The sequence below is a fragment of the Lepidochelys kempii genome, chromosome 2 (genome assembly GCF_965140285.1).
Source record: "Lepidochelys kempii isolate rLepKem1 chromosome 2, rLepKem1.hap1, whole genome shotgun sequence".
NCBI classification, from domain to species: Eukaryota; Metazoa; Chordata; order Testudines; family Cheloniidae; genus Lepidochelys; species Lepidochelys kempii.
In genome coordinates this window covers 259829859-259855663 of record NC_136381.1, presented here as the reverse complement: position 1 = coordinate 259855663, position 25805 = coordinate 259829859, and the positions used below count along the sequence as shown (strand labels likewise).

At 44.3% G+C, this 25805-nt stretch overlaps 1 protein-coding gene across 3 annotated transcripts in view; it reads left to right on the top strand.

The window, feature by feature from the left end:
- The window catches only part of CRHR2 (corticotropin releasing hormone receptor 2), a 246297-nt gene that overhangs the window by 59555 nt on the left and 160937 nt on the right, over positions 1-25805 (top strand). Inside the window, exons 1-2 of one of the 3 annotated variants that reach the window (XM_073334747.2) lie at positions 13135-13211; positions 13917-14036. In XM_073334747.2, coding sequence (XP_073190848.1) covers positions 13136-13211; positions 13917-14036 — 196 coding nt within the window. In that variant the 5' untranslated portion in view covers position 13135. Of the gene's footprint in view, positions 1-13134; positions 13212-13493; positions 13776-13916; positions 14037-25805 lie in introns of those variants that run through there. The other 2 variants (XM_073334746.2, XM_073334745.2) reach the window with 2 other exon arrangements.

Sequence of the window (25805 nt, the reverse complement as noted above, 5' to 3'; positions counted from 1 at the left end):
TTGTGAGATCTCTGGGGAGGGACTGTGTACAGCACCTGGCACAATGGGGCTCTGGTCCCTGACTGGGGCACGGTCACAATACAAACAATAAATATTATTTACTCCTGTCACTGACTTCAGTTTAATGCCAATAGCTTAAGCAGCTCAGCAGCTGAAATTTAAGGCTAGCACCATCTCATTGCATTGATGTACTATATCAGTTACATAATAATACTAAGATAATTTATGTAAATTCCCAGTCAAGGTCTTGAACAATACATTTTTAATTCCCCTCATCTCAAGCACATTCCTCTGTCACCTGGCAAGCTAATATCCCCATGTGATTTTTTTAAAATAAACTAATTAACATGTAATTAGCACTGCCCTCAGTGCACCCGAGCCCAGCCATTGCTCATCTGCTGTTCAGCGGTGGAAGTAGATGTCACAGAACACACACACACAGTTTGGCGTTTTTTTCCTGTCACCGATGCAAGGATATCCTGGGGGAGTGCTCTCCTGCTCAGGACTGTCTCTTCAGAGCTATCCTCTCACATTCAGTGGAAAGAAAACGTCATCGGTTAAACGTGACCCAGGGGGCACCTAAATCGTGCTCTGATTGGAGTCAGTGGGAAGTGACTCAGCTGAACTCAGTGGCATTACTCCACTGTAACAGCCGAATTGGGGCCCCTCTCCAGTTACAAAAAAGAACAGGAGTCCTTGTGGCACCTTAGAGACTAACAAATTTATTAGAGCATAAGCTTTCATGGGCTACAGCCCACTTCGTCGGATGCATAGAATGGATCCAGTTACAGATTCACAGCAAATGGTGCTGTACCCAGAGCAATGGTTGGGTCCTTCTTGAACTTCCTGAGTTTGTAAGGGCTGGGAGCACTGTGGATTTTCTTAGCCCCTGAAGGAAACTTTCTTATGCTATCTCCTCCTGATTACGCAGGAGTAGCGTTAATGAGAGAAAGATGGAACCCAACCCATTAGCGCTTAACCGGAAACAAAAGGATCAGACCGAGGTGGGACCTTAGGTGGGGGAATACAATGGAAAATAAGAAAGCAAGGGTCTGGAAGGACACTTAGCTAAAAAACCATGATGACTAGTTTCAGAGTAACAGCCGTGTTAGTCTGTATTCGCAAAAAGAAAAGGAGGACTTGTGGCACCTTAGAGACTAACCAATTTATTAGAGCATAAGCTTTCGTGAGCTACATCTGAGGAAGTGAGCTGTAGCTCACGAAAGCTTATGCTCTAATAAATTGGTTAGTCTCTAAGGTGCCACAAGTCCTCCTTTTCATGATGACTAGAATGATACAGTGATTTGTGACTGAGAGGCTGGTGCATTTTGTGGGCAAGGGGGGCTATTCCCCATTCCTGACTCCATAACCCAGCTGTATCTGGCAAGTAACAATCTCATGCTTAAGGAGAAACTTGCTGTTCAATGCAAAATTTTCCTCTTCTTGTTGCACTGTTTTGGCTGCAGAAACAGAAAGTGCAGTAAAATCTCCATTGCACGTATCTAGATCTAAGAAGGAGCTAGGAAACACCAAGTTTGAATGTTGCAGTCTTTATTATGCAGGGAACAAATTATTCTAGTCATTTCCAATATGTTTCTTTCGCATTAATGAAGAATTATGGGAGCCCTGCAGTGGCCAACATAGCAAACATAAGTTTCCACAGAGGCGAGCCAAATGACTGTGTAGTCTAGTGGGAAAAGTATGTACTTAATATTTAAAAGGTAGCCACTGCAAATGCTAGTAAGAGTGACTTTGCCTTTAATCCAGGAGAAGTCAAACTGTATCTATATCGCTGGATGAGTATTATTATATGTAGTTTTTCATCCTTTCTAGGGATGGATTATTTATATGAAGGGGTGAAAAAAAACTTGGGGCATTAAAACATAGTGGGTTATAGTTAAGACTTTTGTACGTGGAATATAAGTGATGCGAGCTTGCTGCTTGTTCAGTAATTCTGAGTTTACAGACTTTAATAGCTTCAGATAAATCAGCTCAGAAACAGTAGTTAATTCTTCTTTAAATAGACTGTGGAAAAGAGTAAAATTGTGACTACTAAAATTACCACACTTTAGGGCAAACAGGTGCCACATATAAACACTGCTGTAAATGATGATCTGGATAACTTTATTAGCCATCGGAAGGGAAGAAATGCTGAAAAATTGAGTTTTTAGGGCATCAATCCACCTATTGAGTCATCTGCTCATGGCAATTTCAAGTTAGCGGAGTCATGAAGGCTTCCCTGGTTGCAGGTACATTTGCAAAATATTCTGAAAATGTTAAAAAAGATGCCGTCAGTCTGAAGAATCTCTAAGAACAGCAGCAGTCTTCTAGCAATAAAATTACAAGTCTTATGTTTATTATTCAGAGTGAGAACAGATTGAATGGTGAAACATTCAAATCACACTACCACACATTTAAGGAAAACTGATTTTTTAAAAAATATTGGAGCGAGGCAAACAGCTTATCAAATGCAAATATAGCCCATTCATCATAATAAAAGCCAGCATGAGCTAATCAGTCAAATGTATTGAAATTGTCAGTCTCTGGGAGTAGATAACTGTTTGCAGCACCTGTTATTAAAAATTCCAGCACACCATTGTCTATTTTTAATTTTATATTTTAATTTCATTTTTTCTAATATCTATGTGATGGGGTATACCTGCCCCACACTGGACAAGAAGGCGTTAACTTCATATTGTGGGCTAAGGAATCCACACCCCCTCGCCACTGCTGGGCATGCTCCAACTGGAGCCTCAGTATAAAAGGGAGCACTCAGTCTGGGCTGACTGTTGAGGAGAGAGGATATGTATTGCAGGACTATCTTCTGAGGATTGCTGGCGCCCCAGACCACAGAGGCCAGGCGCACTGATACCCAGGGCAGATACCCGGCTGCCCGCAGAAGCCCATGAGGGGACAGAGTCATTGGGAGCTTTGCTGGACAATGACCCCAGAGGCCCAGAAGACCCGTGGATGGCATTTTTGGAAAACAGGGTAGGAAGTAGCCCCCAGCAATTAGATATTGGTCCGGTTGTAGAACCGGGGCAAAGTCAGCATGTTTCGGATGGATCCCTGCTGACATAGTGGTGAACGAAGTCATCACTGACAGGGCCCTGGGCTGGGACCTGGTGGAGTAGAGAGGGCCTGGGTCCCCCTACCCTAGCTGTCACCCACCCCTGGGTGGTGGCCCACTTCCCCCCTGGCCACTAGGCCACGCAGCTCTGCATAGGAGGGCAGCTATATTGATTCTGGCCACTGGGCCATGCAGCCCTGCATGGGGTGGGGGACTGTGTTATTAACTCTGGCCATTAGGCCAAACTGCCCTGAGGCTAAGGGTGGTTATTTGGACTTTGCCCTGGGGCTATAATGCCCCCTTCTTCCTGAACAAAGGGTGATGAGGTGTACCTGCCCTGTGACAATCCCGTCTCTTTAATGTAGAATGTTACATCATTTTTCTCCCAGCTGTCCTGCCTTTGAATCCTCAGGTCTGATCCTCAGCTTGCTTAGATTACCTTAGTTCTGTTGAAGCCAATTGATCTATGCTGATTGACAGCACCTGTGGTTCTGGCCCTTCATGTCTAAGCACTAAACAGAAAGCTAGCACTGAAGTCATTCCTAATGTGTCTTGAGTTACAGAAACTAAATGGGAGACACATTAAACAAAAGTTATGTGTTAATTAAATTGACACGGTCAACTTACATTTGGCCAAACTACACATTTTGGAATAACAAGCTTCTTTAAAGCTTATTGCAAGATCAAATCTAAAAAAATCAAATATCCAACGAAAGTCTTCATTTTCAAGTAAATATGCATGCATTTTCAGCCCACACACTGCAGCACTAAGGCCCCAATTCAGCAGTACATATCCATTCACCAACGCTCTGAATCGCTTACTCAACCTTAAAGTCACTGGAAGGAATGAAGTACATGCCTAAAATTAAGCAGGTGTCTATAAGTTCTTTGCTCAATTGGCATCTAAGATTTACCTGAAAGTGAAACTGACTCTAAATAAAAGGGAAAGGTACTTATTGGTTTTGATTGTCCAGCCTGAGAGAAATGCAAACTGTAAACAAAAGATATAAATTGTGATAAGTGGATTTCTTTATTATTTTCACTTTTAATAATTTAAGGTGTTACTAGAAACATAAGTAAAGCAATGTTTGTTTACAACGTAAGATTTTTAAGCTGTGCCCTTTAGGTAATTAAAGATTTATAGTGTGTTTTCTCTGATATGCGGCCTATGGAAAGCAAATGAGATCATACCAGCTAGTTCATTCAGAATCTGCTGAGCGCCTCTGTATATCTGTGTATGCTTGAGTGAGCATGTGTGTGCATGTTTGAGGAAACATCATCATAACAATTAGTAGTAGACAGCATTCAGAGAGAGAGGCAGGATCTCTTGGCTTTCAATGCAATTCATCCCCACTCCGGATATCGTTAAGCCATCTCGATAAAAGATAAATTTTAACTTTGGCTCATAACGATATTTTAGAGTGGCCTGTTATTTGTTGCTGCTGCTGCTTTGGAAGACATTAGATGGCATCAGTGCTTGATTTGGTGCAAACGCTTGTTGTTTTTATCATGACTCTTGCCATATTTAATGTTTTTCTTAAATCCCCAGCTGATGGAGTCAAGAGATCTCATGAGACTGACTGCGTTCATTTTTGGGAAAAAAAGCAAACATCTAGCCCTCACGGTTACTGAGAAGCTTGCAAACAGGACCCAAGTGTGCCCTAAATGCACAGAAAGCAAAGAAAATCTAGCATCTTTTTATCTTAAAAATATTTTTTGAGGCCTGACATTTTTGAATGCTTGGGATTAGCAGTACTGCAAATGGCCTGGAATTTTGAAACCCTGGTGTTCCCTGTAAAGGCTTTATCACCCTTCTGCTAATTGCTCAGGTTCAGATTCTCCCTTCTCTGAGAGAACATCCTCCTGAGGTGAGCAGCAAAACTAAATTCTCCAAATTCTTCCATCATTGGGAGGAACTGGCCAAGGCACTGGTTCATGAGCTATGCCAGCTGGTGAATGGCCTCATCTCATCAGCTGGTGAATGGTCGCATCGGGGTTGAATCCTTGGTTGGTTTCTAATATGTACACACAGCCATAATCTCCAACTCCAGTTCTGTAGGTAGAATGTTGGCAGGTGGCAGGCCTGTGTGATGATCAGACTTCTGCCTATAGCCTGTTACCTCAGAGTCCTTTGTAGACTGACATACACATGATACGAGAGTCACTTTATCGTCCAGTGAACTGCAGCACTATAACAGAGTAGGGCAGCCAATGGAGAATACAGTGCTTTCTATCAAGCTGAAAACTCTTGGGGCCGGGGGGGAGGAATTAAGACATAGAGGATGGGATCAGCTAAATTGGAATTTGGACACCAGTATTCACACCTCTAGCTTTACAAAAAGTGCCATCACATCTTTAATAACTGGTCCTGACCTCTTGTATCCTGGATGGCACCTGTAAGACCCATCCCCAGCAGATCCGCTGATGGCAGTGTAATGCCCCAGCACAGCTGTAAGGGCCTTATAGGTTAGTACTGACAGAGGGAAAATGGCGCCTACTGACTTACCAGCTAGTGCTACTTCCTTGAGCTCTGAGGTGTTCCTTTAAAAGTTCCCAGCGTTAGTGAGCTCTGGCAGGAAGACACCATAAAATGTTATGTATGCAAAGTACACCTTTCAGGAATCCGGCTTCCCTCAAGCCTGATATGATTGTACATGGTCCTATTAGTTTTCCTTCCCGATTGTGGAGGAGATATACTTGAGAACTTCTAGCACATTTCCAGAAGTTGGCACGATTGCTGATATTTTCTTTCTGTTTAATTTCCAGGAGTTTCCTGTGCTATCTGCCACAGAGTTCTCATAATAAGCAGCTGGTTATCAGCAGAGAAATAGATCTGACTGTTCTCTGGCATTCTCCTTATGTGTTGATTTTTTAACATTCAATTATATGAAACTTACGAAGCAAAATCACTAAGCACATAATGATACGTTGCTGGTATCTTAACATTCCTAGCTCAATGGGGCCTTTTCAACGTAATGGTCAATCTGTTTAGTTTAAATAGCTGCATTACACGACAGGTTCAAGGTTGGTACATCTTTAGTTTTCAGCTCACATGGAATTCACTGTAAGATGGCTCTGTCAGACAGGGGGTTGGAAGATGATTTGGGTCAGTGGATAGGATATTGGACTGGGACTTGGGACACCTAAGATCTCTTCCTAGCTCTGCCACTGAATTGCTGGGTGATTTTTGGGCAAATCTCTGTGTCCGTTTTCCCCTCCTAGCCTCTCTCTATTTAGATAGTCTCTGCCCCAAAGAGTTTACAATATCTCACTACGAGTTTATACAGTGCCCTATGGAATAGGGCCCGGTGTTGGTTGGGTCTTTTAGGCATTGCTATCATACAAATCATGATACCATAATAGGGAAGTGCTATGTTACAGTGAAGCTGAAGTATGGTATAATAATAATTTGCAATTTATAAGGTCTATACATGTCAACTAAACAAACCTCATCATACCCCGTGTGAGGCTGTTAAATCTGAGGAGCTCCATTTCATAGATGAGGAAACTGTAGCACAGCCAGATTCAGGGTTGTTTACACATCAGAAATTGTCCAGTGCTGGCCATGCCTGCAGCTGAACAAAGGCTGAACACATAAGAACGGCCATACTGGCTCAGACCAAAGGTCCATCCAGCCCTGTATCCTGTCTTCTGACAGTGGCCAGTGCCAGGTGCCCCAGAGGGAATGAACAGAACAGGTGATCACCAAGTGATCCATCCTCTGTCGCCCATTCCCAGCTTCTGGCAAACAGAGGCTAGGGACACCATCCTGCCCTATTAGCCATTGATGGACCTGTCCTCCATGAACTTATCTAGTTCTTTTTTGAACTCTGATTGTTATTGCAAGTAGACAAAGGCTAAATAAGGACAGCACTGTTTCAGGGTCATCGGATAAAACCTGCTATGAACTGACCCATCAGAGGAGTGAAGTTCTGGAACAGTCTTCCAAGGGAAGCAGTGGCGGCAAAACACCTATCTGGCTTCAAGATTAAACTCGATAAGTTTATGGAGGAGATGGTATGGTGGGATAACATGATTTTGGCAATTAATTGATCTTTAACTATTCATGGTAAATAGGCCTGATGGGATGTTAGATGGGGTGGGATCTGAGTTTCTACAGAGAATTCTTTCCTGGGTATCTGGCTGGTGAATCTTGCCCACCTGCTCAGGGTTCAGCTGATCGCCACATTTGGGGTCGGGAAAGAATTTTCCTCCAGGGCAGATTGGAAGAGGCCCTGGGGGGTTTTCAACTTCCTCTGTAGCCTGGGGAACAGGTCACTTGCTGGAGGAGTCTCTGCACCTTGAAGTCTTTAAACCATGATTTGAGGACTTCAATAGCTCAGACATAGGTGAGAGGTTTATTGCAGGAGTGGGAGGGTGAGATTCTGTGGCCTGCATTGTGCAGGAGGTCAGACTAGATGATCGTAATAGTCCCTTCTGACCTTAATAACTGAGTCTGAGACCCAAAGTCATGCAGGCAAACCCAGAACAGAACTCCTCATCCTTACACACTACCACTCCGCTCTTTGCTTAGCCACGAGCTAGTGTCCATTTTAATTCTGCATGTTGGCTAATGCATGGCTTGCGCTAAATAGTCTGCCTATTGAGCTGTTAATATGTTATAAATGGGGATTTTTCTTAAAAAAAGAGAATTTTAGTGCTTGTGTAGTGTTCAGATTTTAGTGTAATGAGACCAAAAGCCACTAGGCAAAGAACAGCCTGGGTAGTAGCAGGGCAAGGTTCCCGCAAATGCTCTGCCAATGTGTCCCAGCCCTATTGTGGAACACCCACCTGTAATGCAGTCTATGAACTTCTTTAGGCAATTAGAGGTCAGACTGGTCTTTTCTGGCTTTTAGATTTATGAATGAGGAGTTGAGCTGGTTGGGATAATAGGTTTTGGGAAGCATTGTGCACCCTATTACTTCTGAGTTTGTAACCAGGGAGTGGCCTGGTTTTTGTCCACACGCAGTATTGTTATTTCTTAGTATTCATAGCAGCTAAGTGTCTTGCCCTTTGCTACAGGATTGTCGGCCTGATCATGATGTGTGTAGTCAGGATGCCCTAACTGCCTGTGTAACCAGTGGACTGCAGGATTCTTGTGCCTTCCTCTGAAGCATCTGCTGGAGGCAAAATACTGGACTAAAATGGACCATGGATCTGCTCCAGCCTGGCAATTCCTATGTTCCTACGATTTTGTTAGCTCCTTTTTTCCTCCCAGGTTTCTGAGCGCTAAGGCGTTCTGGAGTACCTTGCCTCACGTCCTGCTGGGTGCACCTGTGTCCTCAGTGCCCCAGAAGGGGACAGAATGCCACATGGGATAGCTGGCCAGAATGCATTGATACAAACAAGTTGTAGGGTAGGTGTAGACAACAGAAACGCAGTTGACTCAGTTTCCTTGTGCAACAAGCTGCAGTGTGCACACAGTTCCTATGTGCGTGTTACGATGGGTGTTGTGCAACTCGGTGACAAAGCCATATTTGCACTTAAACTGTACACGGAGCAAGACAGTCTGATCCCGAGCTTTTTATCCAACAACACTCCAGTGTGCTAAAAAAAAAAATAGTGGAACTTACAAAGCGCTTGACAATCATCGGGGCTCATTTACTTGCTCTGGGACCACCCATCCGCTGCTTCTTTGTGTCTGTACATTGTTTACATTTTAACCTTTTGTGGTAGATCCACAACTGGTGTAAATAAGTGTACTTCCACTACCTGACCCCTTGTTTTTGTATTTGTCTGTGAAACACCTACCTTGCTGTTGGCCTGGTATGAATAAATAATCTGTTGAAATGAGGGTCACTGTGGTCTCTTCCTGTGTTCGGTGATTCAAATCACCTTTTAAAAAAAATCTTGACAGCTCACAAATGTGCTTAGGCTGCCTTTTTTTTTTTTTAAAGTGTGTTCTTCTAATCCTCTTGCAATGCCTCATCATTTTCCTCATGATTCACTTGTACAGCTTTTATAGCTGTAGAGAATGACAACTGCATTAATGTTCTGGATGAAATATATCAGCATGTAGTTTGGAGCCATATATTATTTATGCTGTTAGGATCTTTTTACACTTGCAGTAAATATTTCCAACTTCAATGAAGTTGCAGATTCATCACTGTAAATCTGCATATTGGTTTTTTTGGTGTCTTGCTCGCTACAGTCATATTTCATTTCTACTAATAAGGAAATTGTCTTCTGTTTAAAAATGACCCTATCAGCTGAAACAGAGCTCTGTATTTATCTACATTTAATATCCATCTGTCTAGAACAAAACTCACAAATCTGGACCCTATGTAGCTTCTGTGAATGAATGTAAGGACCAGATTCTGATAAAATGAGTAGCACTTTAATTGTTTATTTCCAAGGGCATACTCTTGGAGTATGGTGCTGTTCAGTGTGAGTAAAAGTATCAAAATGTGGGCCTAAGTTAGCATCATCGGGAATGCTTCTCTTCTAGATGTGTGGGTGTATGACTTTTCAAGGTTCATTGATGGTGCCCATCACTGTGGTATCTGAGTGTATTGCAAGGTGCCATCTGAGCATGCCCCATTTGCCTTCAAGTCTAGGAGTTTTGTCTTCTAGCGCTTTGTATCACTGTTGGCTTGTCTGAAGACAAAGCTTAGGGGCAAGTCCTTCACCAGCTAGCATCAGGTTGCCCTTGAGTTTGAGCTCAGAGCAATAGGACCAGTCCTGAAATCCTCACTGTGATGCAACCACCACATTTATTGGGTCTAGAGGCAAGTCAATAAAGTAATAGTTTTTATTAAGGGTCTGATCCTGCAATCCTTACTCAGGTGAGGAGTAGTGCTGACATCAGGATCAGGCCCTGTGAGCTCTAAAGGACATCAACAAATGCTGAGGGAAACTTTAAAAGCCACAAAGGAGAAGTTGGGGTTTTAGGTTCTCATGGTGCCTTTAAAAATCTCCCTTGTTATATTTAAAGGAATCCAAGTATTTAAATGTACGAAAGAGAACAATCAAGCAAAGATAGGTAAAAGATCCAAATATACCTGCAATTCAGTCTCACAGTGCACTTCCAAAATCAAGCTTGAACAGCTGCCCATCAACTATCTAATAGGGATATGATTATACTGGTTTGGAAAATCCATTGAGAACACGTGAAAATATAGTACATATTTAATTTACTAAAGAAGGATAACATGCTCGTCTGTTTTGATGACTGGTGTACATGCTGGTCTGTAGCCTAGGCTGTATGTGGAAGGTCGATTCATTGACTTACATTGGGAAGGGGAATAGGGAAGGTACAATCTCATATGTGCCGTCTAGATAGGAGGTTAGATAGGAGGGATGAATTGGGCTTTACTTAATAGTGAGGTAGGGTAGGGAAGGAGTGCTAAATAGTAGGATGGCAAAGGAGTTGTTTCTTGACTGTATATAGAAAATAATGTATGAGACTTGTGGTTTCTCGGCCAGGGTGGGTAGTTGGAGAGAGCGGAGTCTTTGAAGACAAGAGGTTGGCATGTCTGTTTAATAATGGGTGCAAGAATTGAAGCTGCTCAGAGTTTATAGACTATAGGAGGTCAGGGGTTGGGTGGGGAGGGGAGGTTCCACAATATTGTACTTCATATTCCAGTCCTATGGCTTGTGTTCCTACTATGGAAATGCACGTAGTGATGAGAGCAGGTAAAAAGGTTTCTGGTCTATAGGCTGTTGCTGGGCTGTGGTGTGGGGGTGGAATTAGAATTTTTGGGGGATATGCACTGTGAAATTCTACATGTGTACCTCCTATTCAGGAAGCTGTGAACTGTGATGAGTGTCTGGATATTTCTTAATTGTTATCTTCCAACTCATGTTTCATTTTCCTAAACCATTATATACACACAGGGCATCCACCTTAAGTATACAAAGTATTTTCTGGCTGTGGTCTGATAACCAGTACAAACTTGCATTGGCTGATCGGCCATTCTGAGGGCAGGATGCTGTCCCCTGGCAACTAGTGAGATCTGAATAACCTTTTTGAGGGCATCAGGTGCACCACAGAATGTGCTGTATCAGCAGCTTCTCTTGCTCCCTTTAAATTGGTGCAGATATTTAAATAACTTGGTTGATGCCAGCATTTGATTATATTTTTGTACATTCTTTTATAGCAACATCCTGGTGATGAGGGAGTCGGAATGAAATGATCAAGATTAGATAGACCCAGAAGAGGCAAACATATGTCCTGTCTTATATGGGGATGGTATCCGAGAGCAGTTTTTTAGATAAGAAACCAATTTAGAGCTTATTTCAGATTTCCGAATGATGATGCTAACGTGCTTTCAGAAGCATCAGTGTTACCCTTTTTCACCCATATTTACTTGCGGTTAATTAATTCACCGTTTCTTTTCCTGCTTCTTTATTACTACTTTTATTTGTAGTCAGTAGTGCCTAGAGATCCCAACTAGGTTCTGGAGTTTGCAATCTAAACAGACAAGACAGGTGGGCTAGGAAACAGAGGCACCGTTACAGTGAATTGCCCAAGGTCACACAGCAGGTCTGTGGCAGAAGCACAAAAGGAATCCACGTCTCATAAATCCCAGATTTAGCAATCTCCTAGACTACACCGCTGCAAACAAAGAGAAGCTTTCCTCTCACAAACTAAAAGCATACACACACACACACACACTCCTCTGAGGGTGCATGGCCTAAAAAACACTAACTACAGATCAGCGATGTTCAGCTTGAGGGTTAAATAGTGCAGAGCCTCAGTTAAGTGTTCTCACTTACAACATTCTTCAGTCTGCCTTCAGATCACTTTTGAGGACCCAGGAGTACTGCAGCCTGCAAGTTGGGAGTATGCAGATGGAAAAGTTTTCTTTCTTTCTTTGGAAAATGTCAATTCGCAGAAACCTTTTGCAGGAAAGGTCTGGTTTTGATTAAACTCTTATCGGAAAGGTTTTGCAGTTCGAGGATATGAAAGAGATTCGTCCGAGAAGAATAGCCAACAAGCTGGTGGTTAGGGCATTCCCCTGGGATGTGGGATACCCAGCTTCAGCTCATTGCTCTGCCAGATTTGGAGCAGCGATTTAAACCCAAGTCACTTACATCCCACATGAGTGCCCTAACCACCAGGCTACTGACTATTCTGGGGCTGGTAACCATTCCCTGGGTTTCACAAAAAAATTCCAAAGAGCTTGGCTTTTGCTGGATGTGGAATGGGAAGTAGTGTGAAATCTACAAGTTTTGTAGACTGGGAAAGCCATCTCCTGCCCAGTTCAACTTAGGAGTGTCCACTAAGGTTTGGTCTTGAAAGCTTTTTTGAAGCATACAAATGCATGGATGATGGTCATATTCCTCCTGCACTTGGCTGCTTCGCTTGTGCATGGAGTTGGAGCAGTCAAGGTGGGGAAGCAGAACATAGCAGAGCGAGGAAGGAATACTGTGTCTGGTGCCCACAATTAAAGAAGGATGTTGATACATTGCAGAGAGTTCAGAGAAGAGCCACAAGACTGATTAAAGGATTAGAAAACGTGCCTTATAGTGACTGACTCAAAGAGCATAATCTCTTTAGTTTAACCAACAGCAGGTGAAGGGGTGACTTGATCGCAGTCTATAATTACCTACATGGAGAACAAATATTTAAATAATGGGCTCTTCAGTCTAGCAGAGTCAGGTTTAACACAATCCAATGGCTGGATCCACGCTAGGCAAATTCAGACGGGAAATAAGGTGTGGATTTTTAACAATGAGGCTATTTAACCATTGGAACAATGTACCATGAATTGTAGTGGATTCTCCGTCACTGACCATTTTAAAATCAAGATGGGATGTTTTTCACCAAATCTGCTCTAGGAATTATTTTGGGGCAGTTCTCCGGCCTGTGTTGTACAGGAGGTCAGACTAGATGGTCACAGTGGTCCCTTCTGGCCTGTGGATCTATGCATCCCCTTTGCTTTATAGACTATCAGGGCTGGAAGGGACCTCAGGAGGTCATCTAGTCCAACCCCCTGCTCCAGTACCTCCCGTCCTCACGGTTCTCCTCCAAAGTCCCCCTCCTCTACCCACACCCCCAATTCTTGTCACTTTTCCAAAGCGCCCAGACCTTGAGTAGATATCTCTCCCCGACCCATCCCCATGCTCCTGTCCATACCATCCATCACCCATCCACACAGGAAAGGCAGAAATTGCTTCACTTGCAGATGGACGAGAGGTTAATTTCACTGTGTCACTTTCCTTTGAGATTTCATTGCTGATTTAATGCACATTAAATGTTCTTGCTAAGGGGTAATCATCAAGCCAGTAACAGCTGATGATAAACCTGGGTGTGTGGAGAGAAGGGGGGGAGAAGCAGAATGGCGAGGCTGACAATGCCAGCAGGAACTGGAAAGCTGCCAAGCGAGGGGGGCTAGCTGAGAGAGGTCTGTCCTTTACTCCGCACTTGCTTGGATTCTATTGGTTACTGAGTTGCTGTTTAAAGCAGAAGCGCTTGGAGGATTTAGCTGCAGAGCCAGACACCGGATTGCAGCCCACCCTTCTGTGCAAGGCACACACAGGAGCTTGCAAAGTGTTCAGATTTTGATTTCTCTTGAAAGAGAAAAGAAAGGGAGGGAAAGATTGAAAAGGGAGCTCAGATCCCACAGCCCCAGGGGGCGAATCATGGATGCGACCATATTTCAGATCATCATCAACGAATTTGATGCCAACTGCAGCCTCCTAGATGCTTTGCAGGATACTTTTTTCAGGAGTTCCCCTGTTCCCTTCCTTGGCTTTGATGGTAGGATGTGTTAGCCTATAACAGGGCTTGGAAAAGCCTGGGGTTAAGCTTCTTAGAGTCACACTTTGCTTTGTGATGTGAACGGGTTGCTTCGGGGCTTTCTCAATCGCTTCTCTTTCATTTCTCTTTTTTAATGTGAAGGTCCATATTGCAATGCCACCACCGATCAGATAGGAACCTGCTGGCCCCAGACCACTGCTGGGGAACTGGTGGAGAGACCCTGCCCGGAGTTTTTCAACGGGATCAAATACAACACTACCCGTAAGTACAAACTCCCCTCTTCTCTGTCTGCAGCTTGCGCTGAGAAAAGTGCTCTTATGAAGGCCCTGAATGCATCCTCATAAAAAGCAGTTTCTTAAGTGTTTGGCTGGGAATTGACATACCCTGCACATTCTGAGTGATGCATACAAATTCCTGTCTTGAGTGATACCGATTTTAACATAAACTTGGCCTTTTAAACACTTGCATATGTTTCTTCAGGCAGATGTGGAGACGAAAACACTCCATGTCTTTTAAGGAGACAAGGACATTTAAACATGCCCACTGAATTTCTTAGGTATTTAAAAGTGTGATCCTGGTTTGTGCACATTTCAATTAAAGTAATTATCTCTCTGGCTTGCTCTGTCCTCAGTCTTAATTAATAAATTGGTGATGTGCTTTGGAACAACCAGCCCTCTGGAGGGAACAGTGTGTGTCTGAACAGGGATTAGAATGGACTGGAACGCCCTGAAGTCCTGTTCTGACAGCATAGGCTGAGGTGCCGAATCTACTTAACTTCACGGGCAGTTTGCTTATTAGTCAGGAACGGATGCAGTGCTTTAAGGCATCAGGAACTCAGGTGAGCCTGTCCTAGGATGTCATTAGACAGATCAAATTTACCAGCACGGTAAAGTGCAGTCTTACGTGTATTGTACAAATTGTTTGCAGCTGGCTATAAATATTTTCATAACTAAACAATAGTTTAATAATCGGCACATGTCTGACAGGGGTTTGTTTTCAGGGTGTAGATTCAGGCATTCATTTCCCCTCATTCTGGTCAACATTGATCAATCTGTTTAGGAGCTTTTGGATGATTAAGTGCCCTGAATGCTAGCTCCATGTATGTGGGGTACTTTGGTTAGCATCCTTTTTCAGAAGATTGTTAATGTGTCTTTCTGCATCCCTGGAAGTTTCACTGTGCCCTTGTCCTTGTGGGGAATTCATTCATGTTAATAAGGCTTTAGTATTTTCTTAGGGTTCAAATTCACTTGGATCTGTCAGTAAATCTGAAGAGGGAGGGTCTCAGGGAACCTTGGGTCTCTCTTAGAGCTTGATTTTAAACTTGTTGGAAGTGGATTCCCCCCCTCCTTTTTATGGGTTAATGGCCAGATTTGCAAAAGGGAGCAGCATCTCCCATTTGAGAACTCCTGAAAATCCATGCAGGATCCTCATTTTGCAACCCTTCTTTTGGCAAGCCACCCAGTGAAGTCAGCAGTAGGTTCACCTAGGTAAGGGCTGCAGGATTAACCTTCTGCAAGCTGTGCTCTTTGTGGTGAAATGTGCTATGCCCTTCCAGGGGCCAGATCCTGCCATCCTTCCTGAGAATGAATACTCTTTTACTTCACAAGCAAGTACCATTGACATCAATGGAACTGTTCAAGGAGCCAGGCACAATTCAGCAAGAGTGGGGGTATTAGGAATCTGGCCCTAAAAGCTGCCAATGTGCCTTCCGTGTAAGTGTACATAAAAGAACAGGAAATATTAAGCTTCCATTTTCCCTGTGTGTATAGGAAGTTGGTTTCATTGATTTTTCTGAGTTTTTATACTTCCCAAAGGGCTTGATGGAAACAGCATGCTATGGTTATTAACTAGTTGCATCCTTAAAGACAGCCGGGAGAGAGGTTAAGTGGAGTTCCTGTGCCCCGAACAAAAAGACCTAAAATTTTTTTTTCCATGCGGATACTCTTCATAACTTGTGTCTTCAATATTTCTTAATTTAATTGGAAGGTCAGTCTTTTCTGACTAATGTCCCTGGGTGGTGATTATTTACCTTGTGTTCACAGTAAACTTTCCCGAAATACCCTGCTCTAAGATCTATGGCACAGTTATTACTGCCCCGCATTGGCTACATGCTGTTGCCAGGATAACGTGATCACAAATATTCAGAGACGGCATGGGAAAAATCTAGTTGCAATAGTCATGTGAAATGGATCATGATTTTTCCCCTTTCAAACTTGTGTTAAATGGAAACATTTATACATGTGTATAGTATAGTTGGGGTATGTTTGCACCACTTTTCAATAATGCTTATTTAGGGTTCAGCATCAATGACAGCTTGTAGCAGATGTCTAGAGAAATTAGACTCTTCTGTGTATTTAGCTATGCACCCAATCCTTCAACTCCTTGCTCACATGAACAAAGACAGTTTGCAGGATGAGGTCTGGGTTCAAGACAGCTTGTAAAGTCAAATGCTTAATAACCAGCTTGCAGACTTTCCTAAATACATTTCAGCAGGAAACTGTTAAGATTTTAATGCAGAGATGCAATTACTTCTGTAGTTTGAAAGAGATGTCAATGAAAACAGTCAGGGCACATCTGATATTCCTGGAGACTCCTCCGCTTCCCACACTTGGGCTACTTCTACTTGAGATGTCTCACTTAGATAGTTTATTAAAATTTACTAGGACGCCCTTTACTTCCAGACTGGGTTCTGCTGCAGATTGAGTTACTGTTATATTCAGTTGACTGTGTTTATTTTACTATTTGCATAATGTACACAGTCAACTGAATATAACAGTAACTCAATCTCACGAATAAGGGCAGATAACCCGACCATAGAGTGAAGGATTGATCTGGAGATCTCTTGTGCCAATGCAAGTTATTTCTACCCTAAAACGCTTAATTCAGTTCTTTTCTGCTTGTGGCACAACACTATGATCGATTTTAAATAGAACCAAGAGGTACAGATAAGAAATAGTTTGATGTTATTCCCCAGTAAGTGTTGGTGCTGTTCTCTTATCTGGTTCCTTGGACTATAGACAAAAATGCTCCTACTGCAAAATTCGCTACGTCAAATGTTTGTCTTAGCTGTTATCCTGTTGACATGAAGAAGGAAGATACTTGGTTATTGGTTTGAGGGCAGTTACCCTTTAGAAACCATTACATATTTGTGTGTTGCATATTTAATCTCTGTAAAGTCTTGGGAATCAAATGATGAAGTAGTGGATCTTGGTCTTCTAAACACAGTGGGCGAGATCCTCAGCTGGCTCAAATCAGTGAAGCACCGTTGACTTCAGTGGAGTTTGACTTAACACCAGCTCAGCATCTGATCCTCTGAGCCAAACTGGTCTTAATGGAGTTACCCCAGAGGTGAATTTAACCCCCTAGTTGCCACCAAAAGAAAGATCATGCAGGAAACATTGGGAACTCCAGTATATAATCCATATTCCTGAACCCTAATGCCTCAACTCCAGCTGTGCCTATTACAAAAACCCATGCACTCAGGCAGGCAGATGCAGTAACAATGGAAACCCTCAAATGATCCAGCAGAATTGATCCAAAAGGCACTACAGACAAGAAGATGAAAACTACCAAGTGTCAGTACACAGACATTTCCATTCAGCTAAGATAGAGAGAGCAGCTTGTGATTGTAACTAAAATCTTCTCCTGTAAGCTACCCTGTAATTTTTTTTCTGAGAACTATCAAGTGGCATTGCTAACTTTCAGATGGGATAATAAAACAGCAGGTCCAGGTTTGCTCTCTATCCTGTGTGCTCCATTATGGTGGCAAATTCTTTTTTCCCCTACGTATTTCATGAAGCAAAGACATGTTAACAAACAGTTCTACTCATCCTTGATTCTGACTCACCAATAAGTACAAATAAGAGTGAATTCTGTGATCAGGGTTCTGGAAATTCCGTTGCTAATTTGCTTTTCATATACTGAGCTGCCATCAAATTTACAAAGAAATAAAACCTCCCCTCCCCACCGAAATTAAAATAAAAACCCTACCGATTTATATACGTGTGTGTATGTATATATATATTCAATGGCAAAAAAGCTATGTTAATGTGGAGTTAAGCTAGCTTGATGACATGTCATCCCCTTGCAGGATACTAAGGGAGTACTGTCAGTAGCAAGCTGGGATATGAGTTGGATTTATTATCAACATAAATGCCAGGTAAAGTGACTGTGGTCGGTGCTAGGTGTAGCTATACTGAATAGTGGAGGCAGTAGTTAGCTCTGGTCAGTAGAGGGTGTGTGGGAGATGTGTGGATTAGTGTGAGGTGTGTGACAGAGCTGTGATTGTGATAGGAGATGTACGTTTTCCACCCTCCAAACGGTGTGGTGGGGGGGAAAGGGAAGCAATGCTGTTTGCTTTCAGAATGCAGTATGCCTCATTTCTATGGAGAATCGGGCAGGTTCTGTCAGTAGCAGGGCATAGGACTTCTATTTGGATGCTATTGGCAGTGAGGTGGAACATGGCAGGATCTGAATGCCTTAATGATGGTGACATGAAGGCGTAAGTCTGAGATGGTATCCTCTGAAGAAGCGTGAGGGGGCTGTAAGAGGTTGTGAAGTGGTTCTTAAATTGTCCGTCTATTGTATTATTTCTAAGGATGTGGCTAATGGTGAGCGTACACCTTGTCTGTCCTTTAATGTGGAATCCTGTAAGGGAGAGTGAATGGGCTGTAAATGGATGTGTGGGGGAAGGGGACATATGGGCGCATTGCTGAACAAGGACAGTTCAGCTTGTGTGGGTGACCTGGCCTGTACATCTCCTAGTTTTCAGACATTGAGTTTCGCTCAGCTTAGTTCCTGCAAGGAGACGACATGCCACCAAGCAACCTTAACTCTGAACTAATAGAGGTGGGGGTTGTCATTAAAAAAAAAAACTAGGAAATTTAAACAGGAAAGGATGTGGTGTTAAGAGTTGTTTAGGCAGTTGTAGGTATCTTGACCTGCAATTTGCATACTAAGCCAAATCAACCTGTAGTGAGTCATCCCTATGCCAGGGGTACTCTGTGCTCTCCCGCTAAGTTCTGCAACCGTGTGATCCAGGAATAGCCCAGAATACACAGCCAGCCTGGCATTGCATGTATTCCTTTTCCCGCAGCCGTCAAGGTGCCTGGGCTTGAAATCCAAACCTCTGCACCGGGTGTCTTTGGAAACACCACATTGATCCGTAGCCACTTGCTACACACTCCCCTCCCTCCCCAGAGCCAGGAAAATACAGATTTTCCTCAAACAACCCGTCCAAGACTTGTCTACCATCTGACCTCATTGCCTCACCCCTCCACAACTGCTCTCCCCGTGCCTACCCCGCAAGTCCTCTGCCTTAGGCGCATCCCCATCCAATATAATAAAAGTTCTGGTTAGATCAGCTGCTGACTATTCTGCTGTGTTCAGGGTAAACCTCCCCATAACATAAAAACACATGCTATTAAAACAGACAATGTGTAGCCAGGAACATTGCACAGGTATACAAAGGTTCAGACTAGAAATAGCAGTGGGGTCAAGGCATCCACATATTCCCTCAAACTGCCTAGGTAACCAGAGAGTGGCTGCACAGAAACCCTCTCGTGCTCCTCTGCACATCCCTCCTCAGCACAGGAAGCTCTGAAAGGGAAACAGTGGCCCATTCATCTCAGTGGATATTCTCAGCTGAATGAGAACACCCCCATGGAGATGTATGCAACCTGAAATAAAAGCTCTGTCCATCTCAATGGGGGTTCCTATCCCTGTCCTGAGCGCTTTAGAGCCCATGACATGAAAAAGTATACCCATTCTCAACTCCCCATTTAGAAGGGCAAAACGTCCCAAGATCCTGATTCACATGTGGGGGTGGATGGGCAGGAAGGAGGCCTCAGACCCTCCCAAAGGGGCAACTGCCCCCAAACCTGGCTCAAATGAGAGGAGCAAGGGGGGAGGTTTCCAACCCCTGTAGATGGACCTGGAGCCCCAGATCTTGGTATTCACATGGGGGCAGTGACATGGGCTCACACATCCCCAGATGGGTATGGCCCCCCTTATCCCAGATCACAGAAATGTAGAGCTGGAAGGAACCTCAAGGGATCATCTCTAGTCCATCCTCCAGCACTGAGGCAGGGCCAAGTAAACCTAGACCATCCCTGACAGGTGTTTGTCCAACCTATTCTTAAAAATCTCTCATGACAGGGATTCCACAATCTATTCCAGAGCTTGACTATCCTGATAGTTTGAAAGTTTTTCCTAATATCTAACCTAAAATCTCTCTTGCTGCAGATAAAGCCCATCACTTCCTGTCCTACCTTCAGTGGACATGGAGAACAACTGATCACCTTCCTCTTTATAAGAGTCCTTAACATATCTCAAAGCTGTTTTCAAGTCCCTCCCCCACAATCTTCTTTTCTCAACTAAACATGCCCATTTTAAAATCTTTCCTCCTAGGTCAGATTTTCTAAACCTTTGATCATTTTTGTAGCTCTCCTCTGGACTCTTTCCAGTTTGCCCACATCTTGCCTAACTGTGGTGCCCAGAATTGGACACAGCTCTCAAGCTGAGGCCCCACTAGTGCTGAGTAGAGCGGGACAGTTACCTCCTGTGTCTTACATATGACACTCCTGTTAATGCACCCCAGAAAGATATTCGCTTTTTTCACAGCTGCAGCCCATTGCTGACTCATTCGATTGGTGAACTACTGTAACCCCCAGATCCTTTTCAGCAGTACTAACACCTAGCCCGTTAGTCCCCATTGGGTAGTTGTGCATTTGATTTTTCCTTCCTAAGGGAAGTACGTTGCACTTGTCTTTATTGCATTCCATCTTGCTGATTTCAGACCAATTCTCCAGTTTGTCAAAGTCATTTTGACTTCTAACCCTGTCCTCCAAAGAGCTAGCAACCCCTTACCCCGCAGTTTGGTGTCATCTCAAAATTTTATAAGTATACTTTCCAGTCATTAATGGAAATATTGAATGCTACCGGACCCAGGACTGACCTCTGTGGGACCCCACTACACACACCCTCCCACTTTGAGAGTGAGCCATTGAAAACTACTCTTTGAGAACGGTCTTCCAACCAGTTGTGCACCCTTCTAGTAATTTCATCTAGAAGACATTTCTCTAGTTTGCTGATGGGAATGTCATGTGGGACTATGTCGAAATTCTTAGTAAAATCACAACCACATGAGAGGGGCAGGGAGGGGGGCCCAGAACCCCCTAGAGGAGCAAGAGTCCCCCAGAGCTGGGTGCATACACAAGAAGGGAGAATGTGGGACTGACAGATATCCCTGCCTCTATCTTTCCCTAGTCCCCCTGCCACTGTCCCACCCCTCCACTCCTTCTAACCCCCAAGGCTCCATCTCCTGAGCCTCCAACCTCTCTTCTTCTCTACCACTCTTCCCCCTTTTATCTGCCTCCCTATAGCCCCCCTCCTCTCACTGCAGCCCAAACCTCTCTTTATCATATTCCCCTACTCCCTACCTCCTAATTACCCCTCCTTTCCCAGGAACCATTTATATATTTTTTTTTTCCTCAAAGACATTGAGGAGATGCAGCGGGGTTGAGGGTGCAGGGTGGCTGGGTGCACTGGCAAAGCAAGGAGTGCAGGGTAGTTGGGATGCACTGGCAAAGCTCTGGGTTGCATCAAGACATCTGTTTAAAGGTCTGTCTTTCTAAAGGTACGTCCACACTAGAAGTGGCTTGTAGAGTACAGACACTGCACGGCTAGCTAGCACGGTGTAGCACGGCGAGACTCACCGGCACGGCACCTCCTGCTGGTCATCTCAGGAATTAGCTCTTTCCAGCCCTGAGTGCCCTCTGCAGGCCAGTGTCTTGCCTGCCGTTGGCCTCCATGTCCCTCCCAGACCCCAGTGCCCCTTTACCTTGGGGTGCTGCCCCATGGCAGTGCCCCCACACTCTGGGTCTCCCTTCCCAGGGGAACCCCCAACCCTCTATCCCCTCCTTGCCTCAGTGGCTACTGCCAGTCAACATCTAGCCCCCGCTCACTGGGGCAGACACGCATCACGGGCAAGGGGGTTGGACCAGCTGCCTCTGCCTATTCCCAGGCTACACCTGTGCAGCCCCAGTACCTTTCTCAGCCTTTAGCAAGGCCTGCAGGTTTTCCAGGCTGGAGCTCCTCTGGCCTTCCCCCAGCCCTGCTCCACTCCAGGTACCCTTTTCTCCCAGGCAGCCAGGTCCTTCTCTCTCTACAGCTAGAGAGAATCTGCCTGAGCTTCTGGCTCACAGCCCTTTTATAGGGCCTGCTGTGGCCTGATCGGGGCGTGGCCCCAGCTGTGGCTGCCTTCCCCATCAGCCTAGCCTTTAGCTCACAGCCCCGGCCTTCTCCAAGGGTTGGCTTTTAACCCCTTCTGAGCTGGAGCAGGGTGACCGCCCCACTACACATGGGTATAAATAAATAGCATTATAGACAGTGAGGCAGCTTAGGCGAGTAGAGTGCCTTACACAACCCCCAGGGTATGCATAGGCTCTCTACACACCCAAGCAGTGCCTCCCACGTCTACACTGCTCTTCTAACATGCACCGCCTCCCCCCTGCCAGAGTCGTTCACTGCAGCGTGTAGCTACACACGTACTACGTGTACTTTGCTCACCTCCGTAAGGGCAGGCATAGCCCTAGAGTCATTATGGTCTGATGACTGCTCTGTACCATACTCGGAAGCTGATTCATGGTTTCACTTCAGCAGGTTTCCACCTCCTGGAAACCTTCTCCATGACCGTCCCGAAGTACCGTTCTCATTTGCAGGCCGTGCGAGAGTGCCCAAGGCACTGTAAATGGGGGACTTTCTGTAGCTGCACTAAGCTTAGTGGGCATCTCTGCTTAAGTAGCTGCATTAGGAGATATAGTAGGAGCCAACAAATGTGGTTGTGTATCAAAATGGTACATGGGATGTCTAAGCCTCCAGAAGGTTTGAGGAGTATTTTGGGAGAAAATACAGAAGACTTGAGTTAGCATAGATAATTGGGGTCTTAGCACGTACAATTGTTTTCCATTGTCTCACAGCTCAAATCAAACCAGACCTTCAAGGGACTCAGGAGAACTTGTCTGTATTGCACACCCACAAAACAAGGTGTTTGCAGATGGTTGTTGGTTTCTTATCAGAAATTAGTTCAGCCATTAAAGGCATCACCTATTTCATGTTCCATAGAGAATTTCCTACAGTGCTTTGTTTCTTCACCTTTGCCTTGACCATAGATAAATAATCTTTTGTGTGTGTGTTTAGGGGGCGGGGGGGGGGGGGATTAAGGGCTCTTTTCTTCACCTTTATAAAGGAAAGTGCAGGAAATGTATTGTTTAACTGGGCCAAAGAGACTCACCAGGATCATTTTCATCAGTTAAGCAACTGCACATTGAATGGGAACAAATCATTGCTGCTTTTCTTTTGAATAAGGAATTGCTGAAAATGTTTCTGTAGTGTAGGTTGTAATTAAGTGCATAAAAACAGGAGTCATTCTAGGAAATCATGAGTATTAGAGCTATGTTCATGCTTTATAGCACAGTACCTGTTCAGGTAATTATAGAACTGTACATTTTATAAGTGGCTGCCCTGAATGCTGTCCTGGTATTTCTACTTATGCTCCCTCGGTCTCCCTTTAGCCCAGAAGTTGCTACTATGAGTCCTTCTATTCCTAGTTCAATTTTGCCTGGTCTCCTTTTGTAAGAGATTCTTCCATTGGTTAATGGAGAGTTTTCTTTGAAAACTGAGCACCATAATAAGAGATTTTGCACCTTATGTTCTGGTAGCCTCACTCTGTGTCCAGGAGAGAAATGAAATACCCATCAATGCAGCTTGACCAATTCGGGTTAGTCGGGTGCCTTTTAAATACAGTTGGGTGCAATGCAGAGATACAGAAGATGTGTGGATTGGAGGGAGAGGGGGAAGGCAAGAGCTTCCATCCCTGCCTGAAAGCCAACCTGAAATTAAATCAGAAGTACAATATATCAGAGTCTTTTTATCTGTTTAAAGTATATTTTGAATAGTAGGGCCTTGCCAAGAGAGAGCTAGAGATAACGTTTGTCCTCTCTTTACTCTGCAAAGTCAATGCATCCACTGGACATAAAACATTTCTACAGAGACCCAACACTGTCCCCCTGTCCCTCTGTCATTCTTGTCATGCTTCTGGCCATCCCATGAGTGTTTCTCATTGGATTTGAGGACAGGAAAATGAACAGAAGTGCAATAAGAAAAGTTGACTTCCAACAACCCTACAGAATGCACTCCTTGTACTGGAAGGATAAGATTACCCTGTGCTTAGCTAAAGGGTTGTATTAGGGATGGAGGAAGGGCCTCCTGCCACGCATCAGCCCTACAGCAACCAGGATTCAGCCCAACAAAATCATTACCCGCAGGTGCTGGAACTAGCGGCCCTGGGGGTACTGCCGCACCCCGGGCTTGAAGTGGCTTCCATTATAGGCAGGGATTACAGTTTGGTTCAATGGCTCTCAGCTCCCCACTATACAAATTGTTCCAGTGCCCCTGGCCATTACTGCAGTTTGGGGAGTAAATTTGGGTACCTTAAAGTTAAGTGAGAGAATGGGGGATAATAAAGGAGATGGGTGAGAAATAGAGAAGAGAATGAGGCAGAGAAGAGGTCAGTAAACAAAGATATGGAGAAAGGGGATATAGATTCTTAGGCAGATGAGATTTATGGGTTAAGATCTGAGAAGAGACCCTCCGCTGGTGTCAGTTGGCTTGACTTCAGTGGAGCTATGCACAGCTGAGGGCTTGACCTATCACATGGATATTCCCTTTGGTCACCACCCCTGGATAGTTTTAGGTCAGGTTGTACCCTGGCTGTGATGGTCTGAGGCTATGTGTTTGAATTCATGCACAAACGTTGGGTGTCATTTTTTTCCCAAAGCTTTTCTTTCTTTCTTACACATAATTTTTGCTAAGAGATTGTCCTGATGGTGCTGCAATTTGGAAAGCGCATGTTGGAAGCCACATTTAAAAAGTGAATGAAAACAACCAATTTTTCACCCTTGTTCAATCGTCACCCTTTGAAATGTGTAATCTCCCCACTGAGTATAAAACTGCAATTAATCACATGCAGTACACTAAGGAGATTATTAATAATGGGTTTCAACCATTTTTTCAGAATTTTCTCCAGCTAATCAAATGCTAATTGGCGTGGTTTTGTGTTTGGGTTATTAGGAGGCTTTCCGTGCGCTAATCCAGATCATGCATGATTAGGTTTTCGTTGATGTTGTGCAGACTCGGCAAATGTTCCAAAATCTGGGCCTGATCCTGTAGTTAGGATTCAGGCAAAACTCTCATTGGACTTGAGCTATGACTGATGTAAATCAGGATCAACTTCCATGGCGTAATACTTATGGATACCAGCTGAGAAACTGGTTCCTTGACCTCACTGGGAGACTTGTCCTTGGCCGCTCTGAATCAGACATCCAAATATTTTAGAGAAGTGATTCTCAACTGGTTGTTCAGGGATCACTTCCCACTAGTCCCAGGGAAGATGTCTGTGTCACATTGGTGAAATATCGGTCAGTCGTCAAGCAGCAGTGTTTGTCACTAGCCAGTCCAGGGCACCCTTCTGGTTTTCAGAGGCTTTTGGGACCAACTCAGTGCGTGTAGGAAACCATCCCTGCACTCTGCATGGCTGCTCCATATCTTCCTTTGTCGGGTGTTTCTTTGGTGCAGAGAGAACAGTGCTTCACTTTTTGATTGATCCTGGAGGAGCAGCAAATACCTAGAATCAAACTGCAAAGCAGCCAAGAAATTGGGGAAGTGGAGCACTGAGGGCAATTCTGTGCTGATGTCTAATCTGGTATTAAGGTAAATCCCTACTCAGAGGGATAGGAAATGAGCAGCACAGATACAAAAGGAGTGCGGGAGGAGGAGGAGGATCCAAACCAACCCCCTATCAAGGCAAAACCAAACACTACACGCACAACTCTCGCTGGGGAGACAATGAGAGAATGAACCCCATGTGACAATACTAGTCACCTTGCTTAGAGCATGTCTATGCTGCAATAAAAGACCCGTGGCATGGCTGCAGCTGGCCCAGGTCTGCTAGCTTGGGCTGTGGGCCTATAA